Genomic DNA, 25,686 nt, shown 5'->3' on the forward strand with positions numbered 1-25,686 from the left:
GTCTGTCATTGTTTGTGGTATTCTACATCCATTAGTCCCTATTCCAGTACAGATGATAGAAAGGCGTCTTCTCAAATCTTGTGTTTTGGTCATTATAATTTTTACAGCATTCAGTTTTGTCAATAAGCTATTATTTATTCAGTGCCTGTACTTTTTTTTGCTAAGCTCTGGGGATACAAAGAAAGGCAAAAAAAAAAATGCCTGGTCTCAAGGCCCTCATAGTTTGATGGGGAAGAGAGCATGAAAGCAACTTTATTCTGAGAGGATCTATATAAGATAAATTGGAGGTAATCTTGGAGAGAGGCCATTAAGATTATGGAGGACAGGGAAAGATCTTTTATAAAAGTGGAACTTCAGGAATTAGTAATGAGGAGAGAGAGTATTTTAGGCATAGGGAATAGTCAAAACATTCCAAAATCAGAGGATGGAAATGTAAGAAACAGCAAGGAGGCCAGTGTCATTGGAAAGGTAGGCAGACTCCAAGTTCTGAAGTGCTTTAGAAACAAAAGAAATTTGATCCTGGAGGCAATAAAGAGTTCCTAAGAGTTTAATTGAATGAGGTCATGGTGTGATATGATCAGACTTGAATTTTAGGAAGATTAGAATGTTATTCTTTCCATTTACATTGCTATATTTTTGTGTACTTTGATTTACTGTTTCTATTTACTTTGCATCAGTTCATATACATCTTCCTCTGCTTCTTTGGTAGTCAAAATTCAGTATGTTCATGTACTGCAATTTATTTAGCTATTTTCAATTAGATGAGCATCTGCTTTGTTTCTGCCTTTGCTATTACAAAGTATTGATTTAAATAATTTAAATATTTTTTTAAAAAATTTTTTCCCACTGACTTCTTGCAGTATTTGCTATCTTTTGATCAGGGCTACAACCAACCATTTTAGCCATTTTTTAGGCATTATTACAAATTACTTTCCAAAATGGTTGTATCAGTTTTTAGATGTAATATTAGCAAATTAGTGTGCTTGTCTTACTACGGCTCCTATAACATCAATGTTTCCCATCTTTTATTTATTTATTTATTTATTTTTTGCTAATTTGCTGAGTATGAGTTGAAACCTCAGGTTTGTTTTGATTTTAATTTCGCTTATTAGTAACTTGAACAAATCTTTAATATGGGTAATAGTTTGCAGTTCTGTTATCATCCATTTATTTTCTTTGACCACTTATCTATTGAGGTATGGGAGAAGAAATTCTGAAATAGATGGCAACAGTGAAAAAGGAAGGAAAAAGCCAATTTCAGAAGAAAAAGAGAATGATAAGAAATCTGCTCTTGGCTAAGATGTTTCTCCAGGATTAGTACTAATGGGAATCCTTGGGTTTTGACAGCTCTTTACCCTGAGAACCCATGGAGCCCTGTTGTTCCTCATGTTCTGTTCCCTTACTACCTTTTCTTTCAAGTACATCCCTCCCCTCATCAGTTGCCTAACTTAGAGCTGGGCTTGTGACACTTAAGGAAAGGGAATGTTTATGAAACTCACGAATAGTGGTTAGATTCTTTAATATTTCTCTTTGGGTCAATTGTAGACTTTATGAGGTTTGCCAGAGAATCTGACTCCTATGTGATAATATTATTTCTAGGGAATATGCCACTGATTTAAAATTTTTGGAGTCCAGTTTGAATGTGGATTGAGTGGGGCCTGCCTTGGTTTTCTGGAATATTGTCACTGTAGCTCTTAAATCTTAGGAATCCTGGTGCTTCCACTCACAGTCTACTTTTCTTTTAATTAAGGGAAACAAAACTTTTTGTGTTTTTAATGAGTTGTCTAGACAGCATCTATACTATCTAAATATAAATTAATTAAATGAGTATATTTGGCATAGGGAAATTTCTCTAGACAGGTGAGTCCTTGGCTTCTAAGTGTGAACTTGTTACACTGCCACTGGCTTTAATTCTCATGGAAATGTATGTAAGCTTTCTGTTTTTGGTAAGATTACAAATTCATTTTATACTCACATTATGTTCCCCATTAGAGATGAAATTTGTATGCATTAAAAATATTGAAATGTAAATTAATTTAAATCCAATTTTTTTAGCTACCTTGAAATTTATAATGAGCGTGTGAGAGATCTACTTAGGCGGAAGTCATCAAAAACCTATAATTTGAGAGTTCGTGAGCATCCCAAAGAAGGACCGTATGTTGAGGGTAAGAGCATATATTTCATGGATCTTTTTGGGAATTAACATAAAGTTTTAGAAAAATGTTATAAAAGAAAAATGATATAGCGTAAGTGCATTTTTAATTATTTCCATTCATGCTTGAAATGTATGAATTCTTATGCACTTATTTAAAATAAAAATATCCAACTAGACTGTGAATCCCAAAACTGCAGAAGAGTGCTCTGGTTTTGTGGTCAGAGGACCTGGTTCAGATCTTAGCTCTGATAACTTACCACATATGTGACTAAAGTCAAATCATAAAGCTTTCCTGGCCCTTGTTTCCTTCTGCTGAAGTCTCAGCTTATGAGCTTTCAATTTCTCCTGATATGCTTTTCATTCCAATCCTATTGGCTTATTTGTCATTTCCTGTCCTCAATGTTCCATCTTACTATCCTCTGTGCCTAAAAGATTTTTTCCCTTTCATTTTTGGAATCCTCAGCTTCCTTCAAAGCTTAATTCCACCTCCCGTACTACACCTTTTAGATCTTTACTTGTCAGTAGTTTCTGGTTCCTCTCCCCCAATTCTATTCTATTTATTTGTCTGTACACATTTGTCTATTTCCCTCCAGTATAATGTATATTTTTGAGGGCAGGGGTAGTTTCATTTTTGTCTTTGTATTCTTAGTCCTTGCACATAGGAGGTACTTGATATATGCATGTTGACTTGAATCTTGTGATATGATTATGTGGAATATTTAAGTGGCCAAACTCCTTTTTAAATCCCTTATTTTATGTATTAAATAAAACTCTCCTGGTTTGAAGAGCCATCTGAAAATTAATTTACAAGTATTTTCATGCAGGGTAAGTAATTCCTGCTTTGTGTTTAATAGTGAAAGCTCTTATCATTATTCTTAAAGTACAGTTTCCTCTTTCTCTCTATATATTTATTGCCCCAACGATATATATTGATAATAAAGAGATTCTTAGAGTTCTTAACATGGAAAGACATTTTTTATTAATTTTTATAATTATAACATTTTCTTTGACAGTACATATGCATAGGTAATTTTTTTTTTTTTACAACATTATCCCTTGTACTCCCTTCTGTTCTGAAATTTTCCCCTCCTTCCCTCCACCCCCTCCCCTAGATGGCAGGCATTCCCATACATATTAAATATCTTATAGTATATCCTAGGTACAATATATATGTGCAGAACCGAATTTTGTTGTTGTTGTTGTTGTTGCAAAGGAAGGATTGTATTCAGAAGGTAAAAATAATCTGGGAAGAAAAACAAAACAAAAAACAAACAAAAAAAAAAAAACCCAATGCTCACAGTTTACACTCACTTCCTAGTGTTCCTTTTCTGGATGTAGCTGATTCTGTCCGTCATTGATCAATTGGAATTGGATTAGCTCTTCTCTATGTTGAAGATATCCACTTCCATCAGAATACATCCTCATACAGTATCATTGTTGAAGTGTATAATGATCCCTTAGTTCTACTCGTTTCACTCAGCATCACTTGATATAAGTTTCTCCAAGCCTCTCTGTATTCCTCCTGCTGGTCATTTCTTACAGAACAATAATATTCCATAACATTCATATACCATAATTTACTCAACCATTCTCCAGTTGATGGGCATCCATTCATTTTCCAGTTTCTAGCCACTATGAAAAGAGCTGCCACAAACATTTTGGCACATACAGGTCCCTTTCCCTTCTTTAGTATTTCCTTGGAATATAAGCTCAGTAGTAGCACTGCTGGGTCAAAGGGTATGCACATTTTGATAACTTTTTGGGCATAATTCCAGATTGCTCTCCAGAATGGTTGGATTCTATGGAAAGACATTTGTAATATTTATTGTGAGTGTTTTTTAAAAAGATATTTATGCTGTCCATTAAAACATTTAAGTGAAGAGATTAAACATGTAAGCAGGATCTCTATTGTTCTATTTTTATCATTTTTCAAAATTGAATTTTAGTAAGCAAGTATGCTCATAATAGTTTATAAATGAATGCCAAAAACTTGTGGATTGCACAGAAGCTCCTGTCTCTATGTGGCAAACATCATCTTTGTGGAAGGAATGTATAGATGCTGCACATGAAAAGCTCTACTTAATTCCGTGAAAATGAACTAGATCATATTTTATAGACAGGAAAAGTCGGGATTAATGTCAGAATTATTCCTGAGCCATCTACCTGTATATAGTCAATCAACGAGTCAGAGGTAAGATCAGAATAGTAAAAACACAAGAAGAAATACTAACAATAAGAAAAAGATGATGTAGGATTGAAACAATAAAACTTTAAAATAATTATGTAAGTAATTGAAAAGAAAAAAATAGGAAATGGACCACATAAATAACAAACACTTATTATAGTAATTTTATCACCAAATTTGTTCAATTACTTGCCATAAAAGGAGACCAAGAGATATTAAATGGCTTTTTGAGGTTAGAGATTATTTCCTTGTTTGCATTTGTATCCTGAATGCTTACCATTGTGCCTATTGAGGTTCTTCCTAAAATATATAATAATAATAATATTATATGTTATATTACATTATTATTATTATTGTTTTTAATAATCTGATTTACTTGGCATATAGAGGACTAATTTGCTTAATTGTACAAGAACAATGATTGAGTAGGGCTCTAAAGTAAAGAGAAGCTGTGAAAGGTAAAACAATAGTTTAAAGAAATTTTGACAGGACATCCACCTAATAAGCAGTCATTCCAAGGGTGTGTTCAAAATTGAAAATAAAAAGGCTACAAACAGAAATAAAATGGAAAGAATTTCCAAAAATCATTGTAACAGATTTTTTTTTTTTTTTTTTTTGGTCCATCAAGTACAGTAGGACCACCAGACTTGGACTTTAATTTCATAGTCCTAGGTGTCAGTCTAATGAAAAATATTCATTAAACACTGTGTTAGGTGCTGAGGATACAAAGACAGACAAAAATTTTTGTTATTTTTGCCTTCAAAGAGCTCATCTTCAATGGGGGAAGGAAACATATAAATAATTAAATGCATATAAGCTATATCAAGAATAGGTGGAAGATAATCTCAAGGGAAGTGCTAGCATCAGGGTGGACCTGGAAAGGCCTACTCTTAGAAGATGGGATTTGAATTAACTTTTTGAAGGGAGAGGTGAGGAGGTAGAGCATTTTAGACATGGAAAATAGTCAAGGGTCAATCATGGACTTCGGTGTGTGAGGAACTGCAGGTAGGCGAGGGTTACTTAATCTAGAGTGCTTGGAGGAGAGGAAAGTATAAGAAGACTGGAAACACAGGAAGGAGCCAGATTTTGAAAAACTTAAGTGTCAGGGGATTTTTGTCTTTGATCCTGGAGATGATAATGACCTGTCTGACTTGATTGAACAGTGGGTGATGGGTCAGATTTGTACTTTAGGAAAATCATTTTGGCATCTGAAAGGAGGGTGGCTTAGAGTGGGCAGAGTCTTGAGAAAAGGAGACCAATTAGAAGGCTATTGGTCCACTTAAGAGATAGTCAGAGGCAGGCGATGCATAAGGGCGCTTGTCAAAGATATTTGAAGGTAGAAATTCCTGATTTGGCTTTGGACTATTGTGTGGGATAAGTGTGAGTCCAGAGTCCAGAAGGACCCTGAGGTTGTGAGCCCGGGTGATTGGGAATGTGATAGTACTTTTTCCATTTTGAGGAAAATAATGAAGTAGAATTATACTGAAAAGAACAAAAAGAAGAAAAGCAATTGATGTGGACTAAGTATATGTAGAAGTGATTCATACAAGAGAGAATACAGTTGTGAGTAGGGGCAAAATTCAAAGGCATAGAAAATCTCATTTATTAATATTGAAAAGGGCTAGTGAGAGAATATCATTTAACTACTGACTTATATGGCATCCTTGGGCAACTAGAAGGCTTTTGCTGTTTTTGGATTACATTGTACCATTTGCACCAAGCCCCAGAATATTAGTGTTTTCCTGGCAGAATTCTGTAAGCACTTAAAGAAGTTTGGCTAATCCATTTACATGGAGAATCCAAGAGGATGAAAAGTTGTTGTTGCTCAGCTTTTGACATACATTTGTATGGACGCTCTTTAGAGCATATCTATCTATCTATACATATATGTCTGTAAGAGAGAATTTAGATGGATGATGAGGTAGGCAGAGTTTCTTTTGGGAAATTGCAAAACTGCTTCATTGACCCCTACCCTTTGTATAAAGGTACAGGCCCAGTTTTTTATCCTCTCAACTTTTTACTAATGTGGTTATGTGGAAGTAAGACATGGAATAAAGTTGGCTAACAGACAATGGCAACAGATAGGCTTGTAGTGTGAGTGTGAACAGATAGCAATGTGAAAACAGTGAGGGACTCTGAAAAAAAAAACAAAGGTATAAAATATTATCAGAGTTATATTGTAGGAAAAGAAGATGTACTGGTCTTATATAGAGATTGATGGCAGGTAGAAAGCCAGAGTGATTTAGTATTACTATTACTGTTGCAATGTCGAGAGAATTCCAGGAAGACCTCCAAAATATTAGGTTTATCCTCTGTGGTGAAGGTATAGAAGGGCACCACTTAAGAGTCACAGTGGATGGGCAGCCATTGTTGAGTCATGCGGGAGGAAACTCCCAAATACTTCAATGGATTCATAATTTCATTTTTATGGATACTCCTTCAAATAGTTCAGATTGCAAACTATTCTCATATTTTTATCCTGTGAGCTTTTGTTCATGTCTATCCAATATACTAGGGAGCTTTCTTCAAAGACTATATGATGGTAGATTTTGAGTTAAAGAGTTTGAGTTAAAGAAGACCTTTAGTCCTTTAATAGATGAGAAAACTGAGACTCAGAGAATTAAAGTCAACTGCCTGAGGTCATTTAGGTTGTTGGCAGAACTGAGACTGGGGGATCTTTTCACTGCAGATCTGATATGCTTTCTGCCATACCATATTGCTGTCTATTCCTTGATTATTCTTCCCTCTCAGTATGGACATAATTTTTGTAAGTTTCATTTGTTCTTTTTCTGTATAATTTTTCAGTTGTAGGGTAATATATAAAGCATGATTATTAATACTAATGTGATTATGTTCTTGCATTTAAAAAGCAAAAGTACTCTAAGTGGACTGGTTATTGACAAAGTTGTGTAGTATTTAATAAATAGTAAACTTGTATTTAATGAAATTGCAAAGATTTCTTTTTTTAATTGGTTTTTATATTTCAGATTTGTCGAAACATTTAGTACAGAATTACAGTGATGTAGAAGAACTTATGGATGCAGGGAATATAAATCGAACCACTGCTGCAACAGGAATGAATGATGTTAGCAGCAGGTCTCATGCCATTTTTACCATCAATTTCACTCAGGTAAGAGAACTAAGTAAGGGCCCTTCAATCAGCAAATTTACTTCCTGAATTCCTTATGTCTAGTTCTTGATGAGCAACATATGAGAGCTAATTATTATTGTTACCCAGAGAAAGAGGTTGATTTTTTTTTTTAAATTAAGAAAGAATGAAGTTTATGATAGTTTTTTTCAGTTAGAGTTAGAGTAGTTTGTAGTGTCTTGAGGTATACCCTTAAGAAGTACTTAGCAGACTTCAGTTCTATAGTAGACTTAAAAACTTGTTCATATGCTTAATTAAGCAAAAGTTTTTATCCTTGTAAACTCTGTGGGAGATAATAGATTGTGAGTCAAGTCAGCTGGAAGCCAAGATGAATAATTGTGTCAAGGTCCATTATCACCCCATGGATTTCCCCTAGCAAACTTGATTATGATTGTTAGAATGTTATGAAAGGAGAAATGAACATTTATAAGTACTAATGCAGAAATTCATTGTAATCAAAAATCAAGTGTTGAATATATATGGAAGTTATTACAATTGAAATTCAGCTTAATACTTGGACTAACAAAACAGATTTATACTTGAAGGAGCTGCTGGGATTTCTTAAGAGTAAAAGATTTTTCCATTCATGTAGATTACATCTTAACTCTGCCATAGTAGATGGTCTTTATGAGATGATATACTAAATATGTTCATTCACTGGTGGTGATGAACCTAAACTTTGCTGATAGCTATACAGTTTTCACCAGGGCCAACCTCAAACTCTTTTTAGGTAGATGTGGGTAAGACTTGTCAATTTATGCTCCACACTGGCATAGCTTTTTAAGAACAAAGGTTCCTCTGCATACTCTGGGGCATCCAATATAGGACTTCAGTGAAGAACAGAACAGACATTTTTTAAAAGTCCAAGGTATTTAGAGAGAAAAACTGGAATCTAACATTTAAGTCTTTATAGAGGTATTATGGTATAATGGAAAGACTTTTGGACTTGGAATCAGCAGAGAATTATATTCAATCTCACCTCTGATAGTAGCAGTTAGCCTCATTTTTTTTTTAATTTGGAAATATTTGTGATAATCTATAGTGCCTTTTAAGATGGTTGTGAGGCTTAAAAGAAGAGAAAATGTAAAAAGTAAGTGGAAAACTTCAAGAGCCCTTATAAAGTCAGTCAAGTGGAAATAATAAATAGAGGTATCTAATCTCACCCCCATAGTGAATTTTAAACGTTAGATTAGGTTTTATGTTTTAGTTCTGGATATGGGGGAAAATTCCTTAGCTTCTTGTAGTAAGGCATGTTTTAGTTCTTGCTTGTGGGCATGCTGGAGGCTGATGGTTCACTTGAGTTTGGGAATTTGAGCTAAAGCTGATAAGGAGTCTACACTAGGGTTGGCACCATTCTATTGAGCCCCTGGTAGCAGAGGACCATCATGCTATCTTAGGAGGGTTGGTCTAACCCAGGTAGGAAAAAAAAATAGAGCAGGTGCTGATGAATAATGGGGTCTGGCCTTATGTAACCATGATGCTTTTAGCCTATTCAGCATAGAGGAAGACCCAGTCTCAAAAAGTCCTTGAATACTTTACATTTGAAAGAAAATGAAGAATTCATCTCCAGTTAAATTCAGTGGCATTTTTACTAGTTAAAGTCTTAGTTCCTCATTCTTTGATTTGATGTACTGTGTGACATATTTGCATTTCTCTGCTCAGGGGCCTGATTTCTAGTTCCATATTGTTATAAATTTTTTCCATTTTATCTTTCAGCGCTATCAATTTTATTTCTTTTATTGTATAAAAAGAACAATAATTACTGATCCTTCTAAATATTTTTCTTTTTTTAATACTTTATAGAGAGGATGTTTGTTCAGATACAAGTTGGAATAGATGGTTTTTGAGGTCACTTTCAACTTTGAGATTATCTATTACTATGATTGGTTACTTGATATACCATTTTAGGAATAAAAAAATTATTTTTTACTAGGGACTTTGGAAACAGAATTAATTTCAGAATTAGAAATACAATAATTTTTTTTTTGTTTATTTAGTTTTAAAAGTCAGGTAAAATTCATATAGAAAGGAAAATTTTGGTAGATCTTTGAAGTAAATTAACAAAATGTTATCCAGCAATCTTATGAAATTGAAGCCGGATAAATTAATTACCAACTTTACATGGATGTCCTGCTTGGCATTTCATGGAGGGTTTCACGATGTGGTGAAAAGACCTTTGATTATATGGTCAGAGAACCTGGGTTCAGATCCTGCTTGTTATACTTAATTACATGTGACCTCAGGCAAGGATGTCATTATCTTGAGTTTCATATTTTCTATTATGAAAAGGAATGGATCAGTATATTAATTGGACATCCTCAATATGACCGTTTAATCCATGTATAACAAGCAAATTAGAAAATCATATGTGGAAGAAACTAATCATAATATTGGATAATCTCAAAGTTGGAACTAACCTCAAATTTATACTTGAACAAATAACCTCTGTATAGTTTAATAGCAAAAAATGTTTAAATGGTTACTATTATCTTCCCTAAATAAAAGAAATAAAACCACATTTTGGTTGTATTAAATTTAATTTTCAGTTTCATAGTCAGCATAAGAGCAATAAAAACATTAAAAAAAAATCTCCAAACCATACCCTAAAAACCCACACGAATGAGTGGGAAATAATTAAAATTTGTTTCATAAACAGCATCAAAGATCCACGTACCTTTTCATTTTTATTTGTGTACTTTACTCCAGGCAAAATTTGATTCAGAAATGCCATGTGAAACTGTGAGCAAGATCCACTTGGTTGATCTGGCGGGGAGTGAGAGAGCAGATGCCACTGGAGCTACTGGGGTTAGATTGAAGGAAGGAGGGAACATTAACAAATCCCTTGTTACTCTGGGAAATGTTATTTCTGCCTTAGGTAAGTCATAGTGTTGCTCTTGGCTTCCTTCTATACCTCTTCCTGCATTGTTACAATGAAGCAATTAAGCTTAGTGTTTTTGTTGTAGAATAATAGCTTAAAGCTCTTTTGAACCAGAAATAAAGGGGAGAAAAAAACCTTCACAAACCTGTTTTTTTCCCTTACAGCTGATTTATCTCAGGATGCCGTAAAGAAGAAGCAAGTTTTCGTGCCTTACAGGGACTCTGTTTTGACTTGGTTGCTAAAAGATAGCCTTGGAGGAAACTCTAAAACTATCATGATTGCCAGTAAGAATTTTAATTCTTTCTCTAGTATATGTTGTGCCTTGTGTGAAACAGTTATATGTATTTAGGCTTAATGTTGCTTGTTAGAAATTCACACTATTTACACCTTTTTCAATTAATAGTTTTTCTTTTCTGTCTTAAAAGATTATCAGCTAATGTGGTCTGTGTCCTATGTGCATTAGCAACTATGTTACTAAATCATTGAGACTGTGCCTGTTCCTTGATTATAAAATCAAAGTTATGGTGTGTGTGGGGGTAAATGCCTATATTTTATTTTTGCTTAAAAGAGGGATGGAGAATTTTTTTTTCTTATTGGGAGTTACCAACCTACACAATAAGAATAAATAAGCATTTGTATAAGGCTTTATAATCTACAGGGGAAAAAATAAAGGATTTTAGGATTAAAAGTAAATGGATTTTCTTTGTAGATTAGAATATAGTCAATATTAAAACTAAAAATAGACGTAAAACTTTAATAAGTAAAACTTGATTCAGTTAAGATGATCTCCAATTCCTCTACTCTTTAGTAGAAGAAGCATTGCTTCTGCTTTGGTTACACTTCTCTTCCTTCCCAATCTTGAGTTCCTTGGTGAGCGGTTCAGCTCTACATTATCTTTTTACTCTTTTCCCCCTCTCCCCCCCAAAATAATTTTTTTAAAAATTCAACCTGAAACATCTCTTTGGTTTTCATTAGGAAAGTTGGCTGTATCCATGTTTAGATACACCTTTGAATTGGAATTCTGCCACCAGCCCCTCCAGGCCTCTGCCCCCTTTCAGGGAGAGTACTTGTTCTCTGTTTTGAATCTGTCAGCTTTGCCCCCAAATGAGCCAGACAGGCTGTTCAGTCTTCAGACTGTGGCCCCTGGCCTAAGGAAGATGTGTTAAACATAGCCTAGTGGGCAAGTGAGGCTCATGTCCTTAACAAGAATCGCAGTAGAAACTCTTCCTTACAAAGGCAGCAGGGGCTTCAGCACAGGGAGTTTGAGCACTTTTTTGTCTTGCTTTGGTGTTTGGATACTTTCTGGCTATCATTTCTCCCTCCTCAGAAAAGTTTGTAGATGGTAATTCAGTTCCTGGGGATCAATCTTCCAGCTGCTGCTTGGCCATGATTCCAAGTCCCTTTGAGCATGCCTTGGATTACTCCAACCATTTCATGTGTTACTGAACTGCAACAAGTCACAAAACTTTATTTCCTTTTGGGTTCTCTATAAACATTTACCTCTTCTCATCTAGAGCAACAGCAAGGTAATTTTTCTACTCTCTAACTGATTTCTTTATCTGGCTTACCACAGTGGTTCAAACAAACCTTCACTTCTTTCAGTCTCCCACAGCGTCCTCCACCTTACCTTCTCGTTTGGGAATCTTGAGGGCAGTTAAGATGAGCCCCATCTTTTCCCTTTCATCTCATTTGGTTTTATTTTCTATTATCTCCTTCATTCCAGTCTTTGATGCTGATATATTCCTTCCTCTTTCCAAATCCAACTCCTCTTGTACTCTTGTCCCCATATCTACCAATCTTTTCTAGGCAATTGCCCTCAAATTTCTTCCTATTTGCTTCTTCCCCGAGTTTCTAACATGCCAAAATCACCTTCTCCATTCTTAAAAAAGCCTTATTGGCTCCTTTTAATCTCTGCTGTTATGCTGTGTCTCTCCTTCTATTCTTAGCTAAATTTATTATTATTATTATTATTATTTTTTGCTTTGTGCTGAGGCAGTTGGGGTTAAGTGACTTGCCCAGGGTTACAGAACTAGGAAGTGTTAAGTGTCTGAGATCAGATTTGAACTCAGGTCCTTCTGACTTCAGGGCTGAGGCTCTATACACTGTGCCACCTAGCTGCCCCTTTAGCTAAATTTTTTTTTTTTTAAGCCATACTGGACTCAAGACATTCCACTTTCTTTCCTGTCAATATCTTCTAAGCCTTCTGAAGTCTTGCTCCCAACCTCAAAAAATATTATTTCTAAAGTTACCAATAATCTCTTAAAAGCTAAATCTAATGGCCATTTTTCAGTCTTCATCCTTCCTGTATTACTTCTCTTCCTGGATACTCTCTTCCTCTCTGGGTTTTCGTGATTGGTTTTTCTTGGTTTTCCTCCTGTATTTCTCTCTGTTCCATCTCATTGATATTAACTCTGCTAACCATGAGTAATCCTGAAGCCTAAGTCTTGGGACCTCCATTCTTCTTTCTGTGTTCTATTTCACTGAGTCATCATCAGTGAATTTGATGAATGTGCCACATTTGTGTAAGGATTTAGTTTGTGAACATTTTCCTTACTACCACAAGTGTATTAGGGGGGTAACACAAATATTAATATTCCTGTTTTATATATGATGAAGCCAAAGCTCAGTGAAATTTAGGGAACTTGTTCTTGGTCAAATGGCTGCTCAGGGAAAGATCCCAGTTCAAGCTCCCCAATGTAATGCTTTTTTCATTTTACCATGCTCCCTATAGTTGTGAAAAAACAAATACATCTTAATATTTGCTGTAAAGTGCTGAGCAAAAAAGTCAACTAATTTACTAATACTGTTTTACTTTTTTTTTTTTTTAAAGAAAATGCAACTTACAAGATGAAGATTGTTCAAACTTGCCAAAATTTTTTTAAAAAGTATATCTTTTTCTGTTTAAAATTTAGAGATAGAGATCCTATAATTATCACATTCCAGAACTTAGCTTTTATAGATGAGGAAACAATACTGGAGAAGTTGAGAGATTTGTTTAAGCTTTCATCTAGTTCATAGCAGACTTTGGCCATCAAGCTGGGTTTTCCAAAGCAGTCCAATGCTCTTTCTACAGCATCATCTCACCATTCTTGAAATCCTATTTTTTTCTAATTTTAAAACAGATTTAAAAAACCTCCACATTTATGTTTCAGGGAGTGAGGGATATCATTAAATTCAATATTTGAAAGAGGAAAAAAAATAATTTGTCAGCATGCATTTTTGTCATCTCTTGTCCTTCAACACTTGAAGAAAGAAAGGGAAAGCCCAAATTTACTATCTAATTTGAGAAATTTGAGAATTGTCCGCCTGTGGGTGAAACAATAAGACTAATCTGTTTGAGCTATACACATGGCAGATTATTTTATGACTATTTTAAGCATGAGTGAAACTTTTGTTACATTTATACATTTTAAAATTTCTACCTTGATTGATGAAAGAGAACATATTTTTTCTTTTTCTTGATAGTATCTTGAATAAATCAGTAAATATTTGGTAAAGTATAATTCTCTTTTCCTTATGCATCAGATTAACATAAAACATTTCAAGTGCCATATATTTTTCCCTGTAATGTTACAAGCTGCTTCATATTAGTGTGAGTATCCTAGGGAGTCCCTTCCTTAGATTTTTCTTTGGTATCCTACTTCAGCGCTAGTGGTTAAGAATAGGAATTCCTGAGTTAAAGGTCAGTGAACTTTTCTTGTTCATATCCTCTTTTGTTCTTGTGGAAAATATTGTTACTTCATTTTTATTATTTATCTATTATTCATTAAATGATGATTAGATGTATCTTCAGCCTCAGAATACTATAATGTGGCAATCTGAAAGTGTTTTATGAGAATCTGTTTTAAAAAGTGAAGACCAAGAGGTATAGCAACCTTATTTATTAGTGGTAACTTTTTTCTCTCATAGAGTTAAGGAATAAAATATGCTTAGACATTTAAATTTTTTCAATTATGAATATCTTTGACTTTAGTGGATCTTTTATAGGTGAACAACTTCACCCTATTAAACCCATAATTATCACATACATGCAAGAAAAGCCTATAAACATATTGTGGAGATATTTCTTTCCAGTGGAATCAAATTAATTATCCATTAGCATTAACATAAGTTTTTATAATACTAGGGAATAGCATAATGAAGAAGTTGTAAGAAACATGATTTTGTTTAATAAACGAACAGTGTATATCAGTTCTTATTTCCATCTACCCTGGTGAGAGCACATAATTTTCTTCCATATACTATCAATAAAGATTTGAAATATAATTTCATTAAAAAAATAGCAAAAACCAAAGCTAACAAAGGTAATAGAAAAAAGAGGCAATATGATGAGAGAGAGAGAAATGCATCCAAGTTGGTGTGGTAATTTCTGCTTTTTCATTACTATGGATAGTAGTCAGCATTAATCTTGAGTTGTAAAGTTAGATATTCATGTACATGGTCATCTTCAGAATAGATTTTAGCAAATAATAAAGAAAAGTCTTTCTGAAGTTGTTTCATGATATAGTTTAAAGACCTCTGAATTGTGGAATAGGGGACTTAGCTTCTTGTCAACCTTTGTGGGCCTCAGTTTCTTCATTTGTAACAGAACAAATTCCTGTCTAGGTAAAAAATTCTGTGATATAAAGAGAGTTGCCCTGGCCATTCATCTGTCAGAGACTGGGGAAGCTCGTTAGCTAAATATGGCTATTGAGAAGTCATCTGTTTTCTAACAAGTTATGTGTTAAACTGTCTTATATGAAGAGCCAATTTTATAAAGTCAACACAGCAGGAGACAGCCAACTCTCCTTAGCATCTATATCTATTATTTAAGTGTCTTCATTGCCAGAAGAGTCTTTTTTATCCAATCTAATTATCTTAACTTTGCAATCAGCCCCTTTCTCTTGTCTTTAGTGGCTTTTCTGGAACTGGCAATCGTTTCTTTTATGAACAGAATCTTTTTACTTTAGAATATTTAAAATGCTTTAAGCAATAAGATGGACTTTTTATTTGTGAGTTAACTTTAATTAGAATTTTTAAAATTTTATTCAATGAAGTGAAATTTTGGTACAAAGTTACTTCAACAAAACTTACATAGGCTCACACTACTACCCAAACTGCAACTAGACACCAGAAGAACTTGTAGTCTCTCAAGAAGTAGAAGCAAATGGGCTTACTGCACCTATTTAACAAGACTAATTAGTTATAATAGAGAGCTATCAGATCATACTTCCTGCATCCTGCCCTGCCTCATGAATTTCTTCGTGGTCCACTTATTCCCTGTTTCCTCCCCATAGCAATGGCTTCACTAACAGTAGCCTTGTATTGTTCCCAGGGGGGTGTCATTCTTTTTCTTCTCCCATGAAGGGGTAACCTGATTCTTTCCTCCAATAGAAACTTATATATTAGTGCCTAAATTATCTTTGAGGTCTCTTTCCTTTTTCTCTCTTGAATAGCTAGAAATCTTAACAATCAAGAAGTAAACTTATATCTGTGTCAATACATATGAATATGTATGTATGTGTGGCTTGCTCATTTTACAGATAAGGAAACCGAGGTAAATAGAGTTAAATGAGTTGTCCAGGATCACACAGCTAGTCGCTTGTCGCCAGATTGGAACTCAAAAAAGATCACACACATGTATCTGTGTGCATGCATGTGCATAATACACAGTTGCACATGCCAATTTATGGACATGCACACTAGTATATCGATATGTACATCACTGTACATAAATGTATACCATAAATGTGCATGTGTGCATACATGCACATATATACTTAAATGTGGATTGAGTTTGGGATATACGTGTGTGTGTGTTTTACTTCATTGCTAAGATTATTAGTTATGAATGATTAGAACTATGAAAAACAGTGTTGCCAGTTTAGTCCACTGTTTTTTTGGCTAAATTATTCTACTTTTGATAGTGTCATATAATATTAGGGAATAGTAATGAAGAAGTTGTAAGAAGCATGATGTACTATAAAGAACCTAAGAGCTAAATTCAAATCCTGATTACTACTTATTTCTTGGATCATTTAATCATTTAAACCTATAAAATCTGTAAAATGAAAAATCTGCTAGATCATTTCTAAAGGCCATTTCAATTTTTACCTTGATAAATGCATAAACTCAGTATAAGAGCTCAGTGGAGACTAGGTTCTGTATAACTAACTTGAGAATTGAGAGACAGGTTGTAAATTCAGTCAGAAAGATATATGCTTAATGCTGTAGAAGTTTTTTTTTTTTTTCCTCTTGAAATATATTCTTTCTTTTAACTTTAAAGGGTTAGGATTATTTTTTCTGTATGGTATTAAGCCAGAGGCTTCTGGATCTTGTCTATTACCTCTATTTACTTCATGCATTTTAAAAGGATTTCTCTTGAATGTGTTCCCATCCACATATGATAGGATCATATAAAATATACTACATTTAGGGCTAGAAATTAGAAATACTCAAATTTAGCTATTCCTTCATTTTCTACTTTACTTATCCTTGTATAACATTTTGCTAAAGTGAAGGGAATTAGCTAATAAAACTCTTGGAACTTGCTTATTCCTACATGTAATGTTCTGGTTAGCTTTCTGGAGGTCCTCCGATTGTAGCAGTTCCAGATGTTTTAGGACAGAGTCATATCAAATCTCCTTTTTAGTATTTTGTAAATAATTATGACAACTTTTTGAATGGAGAAAAAACCAAAAAGTACATTTTCTTTCTTTTTTTTTTTTTTTTTGTTTGATGGAAAAATAGAATAAAAATACTGTCCCATCTGCATAAAATCCACATTTCTTGGTTAAGAAACTGCTCCTAATCAGCTCTTATTCTTTTAATTTCATATTTTCTCATTGTGTCATATTTCAAATTGTACTTTATTATTGAAGAATTTAATGATAATAATTTTCTTTTCATACAAGAGGATCAGTCCACTAAGTCCTTTTTGTATGGCTATTAATTTCAGATACAAAAATATTTTAATCACTAAGTGTTTAATTGTAGAATTGAGTCAAGCTAACTGAAATTTAATTTGGTAGTGAACACTCTCCTTATAAATCTTAGATGATTTTTAATATTCATTACTAGAGTAGTGAATGTTTGTCTTCTCAACAATCTGAGGTTAATGTGACTTTTAGATTATGAACCAAGTTTGTATTAAATGAAACTCAGTGCTGGATAAATAATTTTTGAATTCATTCTTCACAGCTATTTCACCTGCCGATGTCAATTATGGAGAAACCCTAAGTACTCTTCGTTATGCAAATAGAGCCAAAAACATCATCAACAAGCCTACCATTAATGAGGATCCTAACGTCAAACTCATTCGTGAGCTCCGAGCTGAAATAGCCAGACTTAAAACTCTGCTTGCCCAAGGGAATCAGGTTAGGTTTCTCTGAGATTTTATGAATAATTTTCTTTGAGTAATAGCATCTATTTCTGGATCTTAATGAGATAATTATCTCACTCATTATATTGACTTGAGTAAATAAGTGCTAGCTGAAGCTATGAATGAATAAACTGATTTTCCCTTTTTCTTACATCAAGTTGCAATTGGCTTTTGTAAAAGAAATTATTTTTGCTAAATTTGATGTAATTAATAACCTAATAGATATCAATTTTGCATAAGTTTTCATTGGGCCATTCAGCAAAACACAACAGACTTGATTCATGGTTTAGACTTGTGATGTTTAGTTTTCAGACAAGGAATAGTTTGTAAAATGTCATTATTATACAGAAATTTATAACACATAGGGTATCTATTTTGTTTTAATGTTGTTATAATATGACTTCCTGGAGCTTCACAATAATCTATTTGTGAATGCATACTTTTTAAGAGAAAGTGTCTTATTCCTAGTGTCTCTTGGTGCTTAGGTAACTCAGGTTTTTAGAGAAGCTCCATAACAAACGTGTGTTAATGCAGAATTTGATTCCACATAGTTTCTACCAGATGTCTGTAGCATGAGAGTTTATGTCTGTTGTGCTAGAAGTTATAACTTTTCTTAGAGTATAAAGCTGCTTTTGCAGGAAATCTAAAGTGAAATTTTTTCAAAGTTGACTTTTGAACAGTCAGAAATAAAACTTCCCTTCTTTTCCACATTCTTAGGCAGGAGGCAGCAAAAACTATGCATCTTTCCCCACCCCAAACATAATTATTAATACATCTCATGTAACTACCTTTAAACTTAAAAGGCTTTTTCTGGATCATATTATCTTTCATAAAGTTGTGGTCAAGTTACTTGTTATTTCTAGTAATCTTGGAAATAGCTCACTAGTTACTTTGCATTAAAGCAAGATTAAAACAAGCAGGATAAAAGCTTGAACTTGGAAGTTTCCTGAGCTATGTAGTATGTTTTATATTTCTTCCCTTCAAAATGCCTAACTATTGGATAAGAAAGGTTCATTGCAGTGAATATTTTGCCTTCAGTTCTCAACATATTTTAGTTTTTGGAAGCTTCCATTTGTAGAATGGAACATAATAGAATGCAGGGTTTTGGATTGGACTCATAATCTTACTATCCATGACCTTGAACTTGTACGTTTATTTGGTTAATAGGTTTGTGACACACTTGCCTTATGCACTATTTTTCTAAGCCAAACTATAACTGTGAACCATTACAATATTTAAATTCTCTCTTGTGACTTGTTCTTCTTTTGCATTCTACTAAGCTTTTCTTTAATTCAAGGGCAGAAATTGGGAGCAAAATAGGAGCCAAGATGTTGGAGTAAGAGGCAGTATTTAAGTGTTTAAGAAATAAAAGATATTTACAGTAAGAGTTAGCAGAGCATTCAAAATCTGCCATGATTTCTAAACACAATTTTGGGAAGTACACATTTCAGAGCATTCAAAGTCTGCCATGACTTATAGATACAATTTTGAGAAGTACACATAGAGGAAAAAATTGAAGGTAGATAAACATTTAAAAATCATGATATGATAACAAAATTTTGCAATTTGTACCAAGTCTGCTAATGAAATTTTCAGGCAACCTTATAGATTAAACTTTGTTAGATTATTGATTGGCTAATTAAATTATGAAATGAAACAGGAATACTCAGTACTTGTTGGGAAAAATCATAATGGCTTTAGTCATACTTTAATAAAGCACAAAGGTTGCAGGCACAAATGACACAGAAAATACAGGGACAAATGTTACAAGGCGGCGATGGTTACGGCAAATTGTGGGAACGGAAATAGGGTGGTATAAGAAGACATGTGGAGAAGATGATGGAGAAAGGCATAGTAAATAACCTATGTCACCAAAAAGTAGAGTTAGGAGCACTTGGCAGCATAGATCCTTAGGAGTTTGGAGGTCTCATTTTTATAGGGTTTTGATGAGGGACAGATTAAATATCTCTGTCACCTTGGAGAGGTTAATGCATTAACATATCCAAATCATCCCAAAACCATTTGTAAAACTTTAAACTTAACTTTTAAGACGATGTGACATAATAAAACTATGTTATCAGCCCCATTTGGCAATCTATTGGCCTTACAGTGGTTGTCTGGAACTTAATCTCTAATTTACATATCATGGGATCAAAAGGCCCTAACAGCAAGGCATGGATGGCTTTTCCTGATGTAGCATATATTCTCAGGATGTGTTTTTTTGAAATTATATGATACAATTTGCAAATTATGCTCTTTTGATTTTTGGTGTGATCTGTATATGATTTTACTTTTTCAATCTTACTGCCTGCTATTATTACTTAATAATGGCTACTTATAAACTTAATTATTATACTGATTTGAACATGATGGTTAGGGGGACAAGACTGAGATAGAATTTTAAGGCAATTATGAGATTAAGAAATGTAATCTTTAAGAATTTTAGCGTTAAAAGTAATGATTTCAGAGAAGGTATAAAGACTTAAGCTCCAATCTTCAAAGGAGGAAAACAAATTAGAATATCCAATTGGATTTTTCAATTTTATTGCTTATTTCACACATTAATTAGAGGGAAGGGAATAATAAGATGATTAAAATTCATACTATAACAAATTATCCTTTGTCATGTGTTTTTTGGTAACCACATTTGTTTTTCTGTTCTCTATGCTTGAAGGAAATTTTGATATAAAGGACCAAAATGTAGTATTTTGTTCAATCTGGGATGTCATTGGATACACCAGTGTACTTCGTCTTCACCTGCATAGGTTATAATCCATCCTTGCCATCTTATCCTTTGCAGTTCTGCATTGAATCCTTTCATAAATCATTAATAGAGGATTTATGTGATGAGCTAAAGGAAGATTTTTATGCCTTTTAAATTTTGGAATGCATGAGCCAAGCCTTGAGCCATCTATGCATTATCCCTCATTTTTAAATCAATTTTATCCATCTCTCTTGATTTTTATATCACCTTCATTTCCAAATATATGCTTCCTCCTATAGTAAAGATTTGAAAAAGAAAAGGAGGTGAAAATAATTCAACAAAATCCACCAATGCATTGACTTAAGTCTGATGGTTTATTTAGAACTTTAGTAAGGAGAACACGGAGATAAGTATATTGTCACTGTTACTTTTTGAAATGTTCTTAGGCTTAGAGGAAAAATATGGTAGATTATTGAGAATTGAACAATCCCTTATTATAAATTTTTATTTTTCTCCTATTTTTTGAACATAATCTTTTGAAAGTTCTACTGGACTCAAAAGTATTGGTATTTGAAATGTATTTCCTAGGTTCGAATGTTACTTCTATTTAGTACTTTTATGCATTCAGGCAATGCACTTAGCCTGCCCTAGCTTCAGTTTCCTTAACTATAGGATGGGGAGTAGACTAAATTGGCTTTTGTGATTTTATGCTAGGTTATGCGTTGTTAGAGAAAGTGCTCACATTCAGAGCATTAATTTAATGATTATCCATGATCTACAGCTGTGATTTTTTTTTTTCTTTTCTACAACTTCACTATTCTCACTGTAGATAGGATTGTAAATTATACAGATGTAAGGGCAATTTTTTTTTTCTGTTTGTCATTCTAATTAATTCTCCACATAGCCACCAGTGATTTTCCTAATGCTCAAGATCATGTTGTTCTCTGTTCAGTGCATTCCAGTGGTTCTCTAGTGCTGATTTATAAACTCCTACTTGACATTTAATTTCTTTACAACATGGCCTTTTTTGCTCTTTCCAGCCAGTACCATCCTTCTCATCCCTCGGGATCACAATTTAGGTATCATCTTTGACTCTCACTGTTTCTCTTCTCTCATTATCTAATTTGCGTCCAAGGCTCATCAATTTCACCTTTACAGTATCTCTTAAATATATTTCCTTATCTTCTCTAAAACTATCACTGCTGTGATGAAGAATTATATTGCATTATATTGTAAAAGCATGCTGGAGGGTCAAGTTCCTTCAAATCTCTCCAGTTCATCCTCCATTCAGTCATCAAAGTGATTTGTAAAATAAAGATCTAATCATGTCACCCAAGTGCTTGACAAGCTCTAGTGTTTCCCTATCATCTCAAGGATTAAATACAAAAGTTCTGTCTTTCTTAACTTAGATCCTCCTATGTTTCTTACACTTTACTTCCCACTACTTTTTCCTCTTTGCCTCATGATCTTAGCTCCAGGCATTTTCACTGAATATTCCCCATGTTTAGAAAGTTCTCCCTCCTCATCTTTGCCTGTCAGCATTTTTGGCTTTCTTTAAGTCCCAACTAAAATTCCATTTCTATGGGAAGCATTTCCAGATACCTCAATTCTAGTTTCTTCCCTGTTTTAATTATTTCCATTTCCCTCCTATATGTAATTTATTTATGCATATTTGTTTGCTTGTTTCCCCAGTTAGATTGTGAGTTTCTTGAGAGGGAATATCTTTTGTTTCTATTTGTATCTCCAGTGCTTAGCGTGTAGTTGACAGCTGGCTTTTAATAAATATTTATTGAAAATCTTGATTGACCCTATTACTATGAAATAGCCAGGAATCTCATCTTACCTAATTAGATGTAATTTCTTTGTAAAAATGTTTTTAGGAGTTTTATAACCCATTCTGATTCTTTTTTTTTTAAATAACTTTAAATTTTTTCCAAATACATTCAAGGATAGTTTTTAACATTCGCCTTTGCAAATCTTTGTGTTCCAAATTTTTCTCCCTTCCTGCTTCCTTCCCCCCTTCCCTATACAGCAAGCAATCTAATATAGGTTAAAAAATGTGTAGTGCTTCTAAAAACATTTCCATATTTGTCATGCTGTGCAAGAAAAACCAGATCAAAAGAGGAAAAAGCACAAGAAAGTAAAGCAAACACAAAAAAAATCTGAAAATACTAGCCTGTGATCCACATTTAATCTCCATAGTTCCTTTTCTAGATGTGGATGGCTTTCAAGTTGATTCACATTTAATCTCTGTGGTTCTCTCTCTGGTTGCAGATGATTTTTTTCTATCACAAGTCTATTGAAACTGTCTTGAATCACCTCATTATGAAAAGAGCCAAGTCCCTCACAGTTGATCATTATGTAATCTTTTTGTTGCTGTGTACAGTGTTCTCTTGGTTCTACTTACTTCACTTAGTATCAGTTCATGTAAATTTTTCCAGACTTTTCTGAAATCAGCCTGATCATCGATTTTTATAGAACAATAATGGTTCCTTTACATTCACATGCCATAATTTATTCAGACATTTCCCAACTGATGGGCATCCACTCAATTTCCCCTTGCCACTACAAAAAGGACTGCTATAAACATTTTTTGCATATATGGGTCCTTTCCCCCTTTTTATGATCTTTTTGAATATGAACTCAGTAGAGACACTGCTGGATCAAAGGATATGCACAGTTTGATAATCCTTTGGGCATAGTTCCAAATTGTTCTCCATTTGGATCAGTTCTCAACTCCACCAACAATGTATTACTGTCCCAGTTTTCCCACATTCTCTCCAGCATTTATCATTATCTTTTCCTAAGAAGTGTGAATGGTACTTCAGAGTTGTCTTATTTATATTTCTCTAATCAGTAGTGATTTAGACCATTAATTTCTTGACGTGAAAATTATCTATTCATATCATTTGACATTTATCAATTGAGGAATGGTTTGTATTCTTATAAATTTTAGTCAATCCCATTCCAGTTATTAATACTTAACTGAATTTCTCTTTGGTAGCCTATTCAGTTACAGATATAGCCAGTAAGGTGGACATACAGATAATGAAAATTTTTTGTTGAACTGATAAAGGCTGCATGGTCCAATGTATCAAAAGGTGGCCTCATCATGAAGATCTGCTTTAGACACATATTGCCAATATGACTCTGGGCAAGTCACTTGAAGTACCCTAGGCTTTTCCTTAAAACCAGAACTTGCTGAGTAGGGAAGGTCTGCATTGATTGAGAGAGTTTACATATTCAAGTCAGTTCTCTGTTCCAGTGACATTAGAAGGCTACCCTCACCTCCTCCCTGACAAAAACAGGATGACTGCGACTATGATTTCAAACGTTGGCTTTGGTTAAGAATTTAGTAATACAGTTTTGGATTTCTTTGGATATTTTCTGAGTGATTGAATAACTGGTATTCATAGACTGGTGGAAACTGACTCAACTAGGATGGAGAAGAGTCTGATTATACAGCATATTAAGATTGGTATTTGAAATTGGGACTATTTACTCTGTTGAAGAAAAAACTTCATGAGGACATATTAATAGTTTTCAAGAAGAAGGATTGTTACTTCCTTCTTGGTTTCAGAGAGGAGGCCCATGTAAGAATTGAGTAGGAGTTGCAAATTTAGACTGAACTTCAAGGGAAGCTTCTTAACAATTGGATTTCTTCAAAAAGTAGAATGGGATACCTCCAGAGTATTGGGTTCCTCTCCACTAAAGGGAATTCAAGAGGGATACCGTTGTATCTCTGCTGTTTTCAGTCCCAACTTCTCTTCATATTGATCAAAACTGCTCTACAAGATATGCAAAAACCAAAATCTTTTCATATATAGAAGGTGATTGACTGTAAAATATACTGGTAGAGATTGAAAGTTCCCCAATATCAAAGTTTCAACTCTCCATATTAGTCTGGATAAGGACCGTAATTATTTCCTATCGCCATTTGATCTTTGTAGAAAGTGGATTTGTCCGCTCTGGTCATTGTGCTAGACATTGGGGATCTAATGGATCCCAATGGATCCACACCAATGGAAACACACCTGACTTGGCCCTCTAGGAACAGAAACATGTTCACAATAAACTTGGACCTTGGCATTGGAGCTGAACTGTGAAGGGCACTATATGGCAGTGTCTCAGGACTTGTAGATAGCTTGTGTAAAGGCATGGAAGGATACAAGAGATGGAATGTCACTTATGAAGTAGTTTGGTGGAAGCTTTAATTAGTGCTTCACATTATTTTCAATAGAAAGCTTACATGATCTTTTAAGACCAAATTTTAAAGAGTCCGTCTTTTCAGAATACTCATTCTGCATTTCTAAATTGATATCTAGAAAGCTTTCAGCTTTCTAAAGAGATTTCAGAGAGTTTAAGACTACATTTGTGCCTGATCCTCTCTGGAGTTTAGTGTAGTATTATGCAATTCAGTAAGCATTTAAGGCATTGTGCTTAGCCCTCTAAGGGTGTACAATCTAATGAGTGGAGTCAAAAAGAAGCTGAAAAGTGGGGAAGAGAATTGTGATGTTGTGAGGAGTCCAAATAAAGGAGAGTTCTTGATGGAAAATGGAGAGTTAGCTAGAAATTTGAAATTCCAGACCTCAATAAAGGAAGACTTGGGGAGGAGGTGGTTTATTCTTTAACCCTCCAATCAGAGGAGAGAAGTGACTAAGAAAATGAATTGAGAAGGCATATAAAAAATTGAGTTAAGTTAGCATGGAAATGAAATTTCAGGTAATTGGCTTATTGTGTAGACAACATGAAAAGCCTATTCATGTACAGAGAAAATACTGTGCTACAAGATGAATCCTCATTTCAGCTATCTGTGGGCTAGTTTCTGAAGGTTACACCTTTTTCCTTGGATGTCAGTACTTGATAGGCTGCAAAATATGACATGGACTTTGCCGTCTGGACTCATGGATCAGATCGCTCCCAGTCTCCCAGAAGCTTGCTCTTCTGACCTATTAAAATGTATAAAGTTAGTACTTCTATATTATTCTCTACCTCTGGGGTCATTTCTATTATTGCAGTCAATCAAAAATTGCTGTTTACCAGTTGGTTTGTAGACTGGAACCAGTTATGGAATCTTTCTTCATGCTTCATGGTCTCTCTGATTCTGATATTTCCCTTCTTAACACATTGGTTAGGATGGCGCATATTTATATGCCAAAGGATAATACAAAGCCCTCATTGATATCAAATCAATTAGAATCAATGACCTTCAAAACCAAACATCCATGGTGCTATTTGGAGGGTGAAACCAATTAT

At 34.0% G+C, this 25,686-nt stretch overlaps 1 protein-coding gene across 12 annotated transcripts in view; it reads left to right on the forward strand.

Annotated features, from left to right (window-relative positions):
• Positions 1-25,686, forward strand: part of KIF16B (kinesin family member 16B) — a 341,720-nt gene that overhangs the window by 53,256 nt on the left and 262,778 nt on the right. For 11 of the 12 annotated variants that reach the window (XM_074287819.1, XM_074287817.1, XM_074287818.1 and 8 more), the window contains 5 exons: positions 2,056-2,165; positions 7,328-7,470; positions 10,195-10,363; positions 10,531-10,650; positions 17,546-17,721. In XM_074287819.1, coding sequence (XP_074143920.1) covers positions 2,056-2,165; positions 7,328-7,470; positions 10,195-10,363; positions 10,531-10,650; positions 17,546-17,721 — 718 coding nt within the window. The remainder of the gene's footprint in view (positions 1-2,055; positions 2,166-7,327; positions 7,471-10,194; positions 10,364-10,530; positions 10,651-17,545; positions 17,722-25,686) is intronic. The other variant, XM_074287822.1, reaches the window with a different exon arrangement.

The sequence above is a fragment of the Sminthopsis crassicaudata genome, chromosome 2 (assembly GCF_048593235.1).
Source record: "Sminthopsis crassicaudata isolate SCR6 chromosome 2, ASM4859323v1, whole genome shotgun sequence".
NCBI classification, from domain to species: Eukaryota; Metazoa; Chordata; class Mammalia; order Dasyuromorphia; family Dasyuridae; genus Sminthopsis; species Sminthopsis crassicaudata.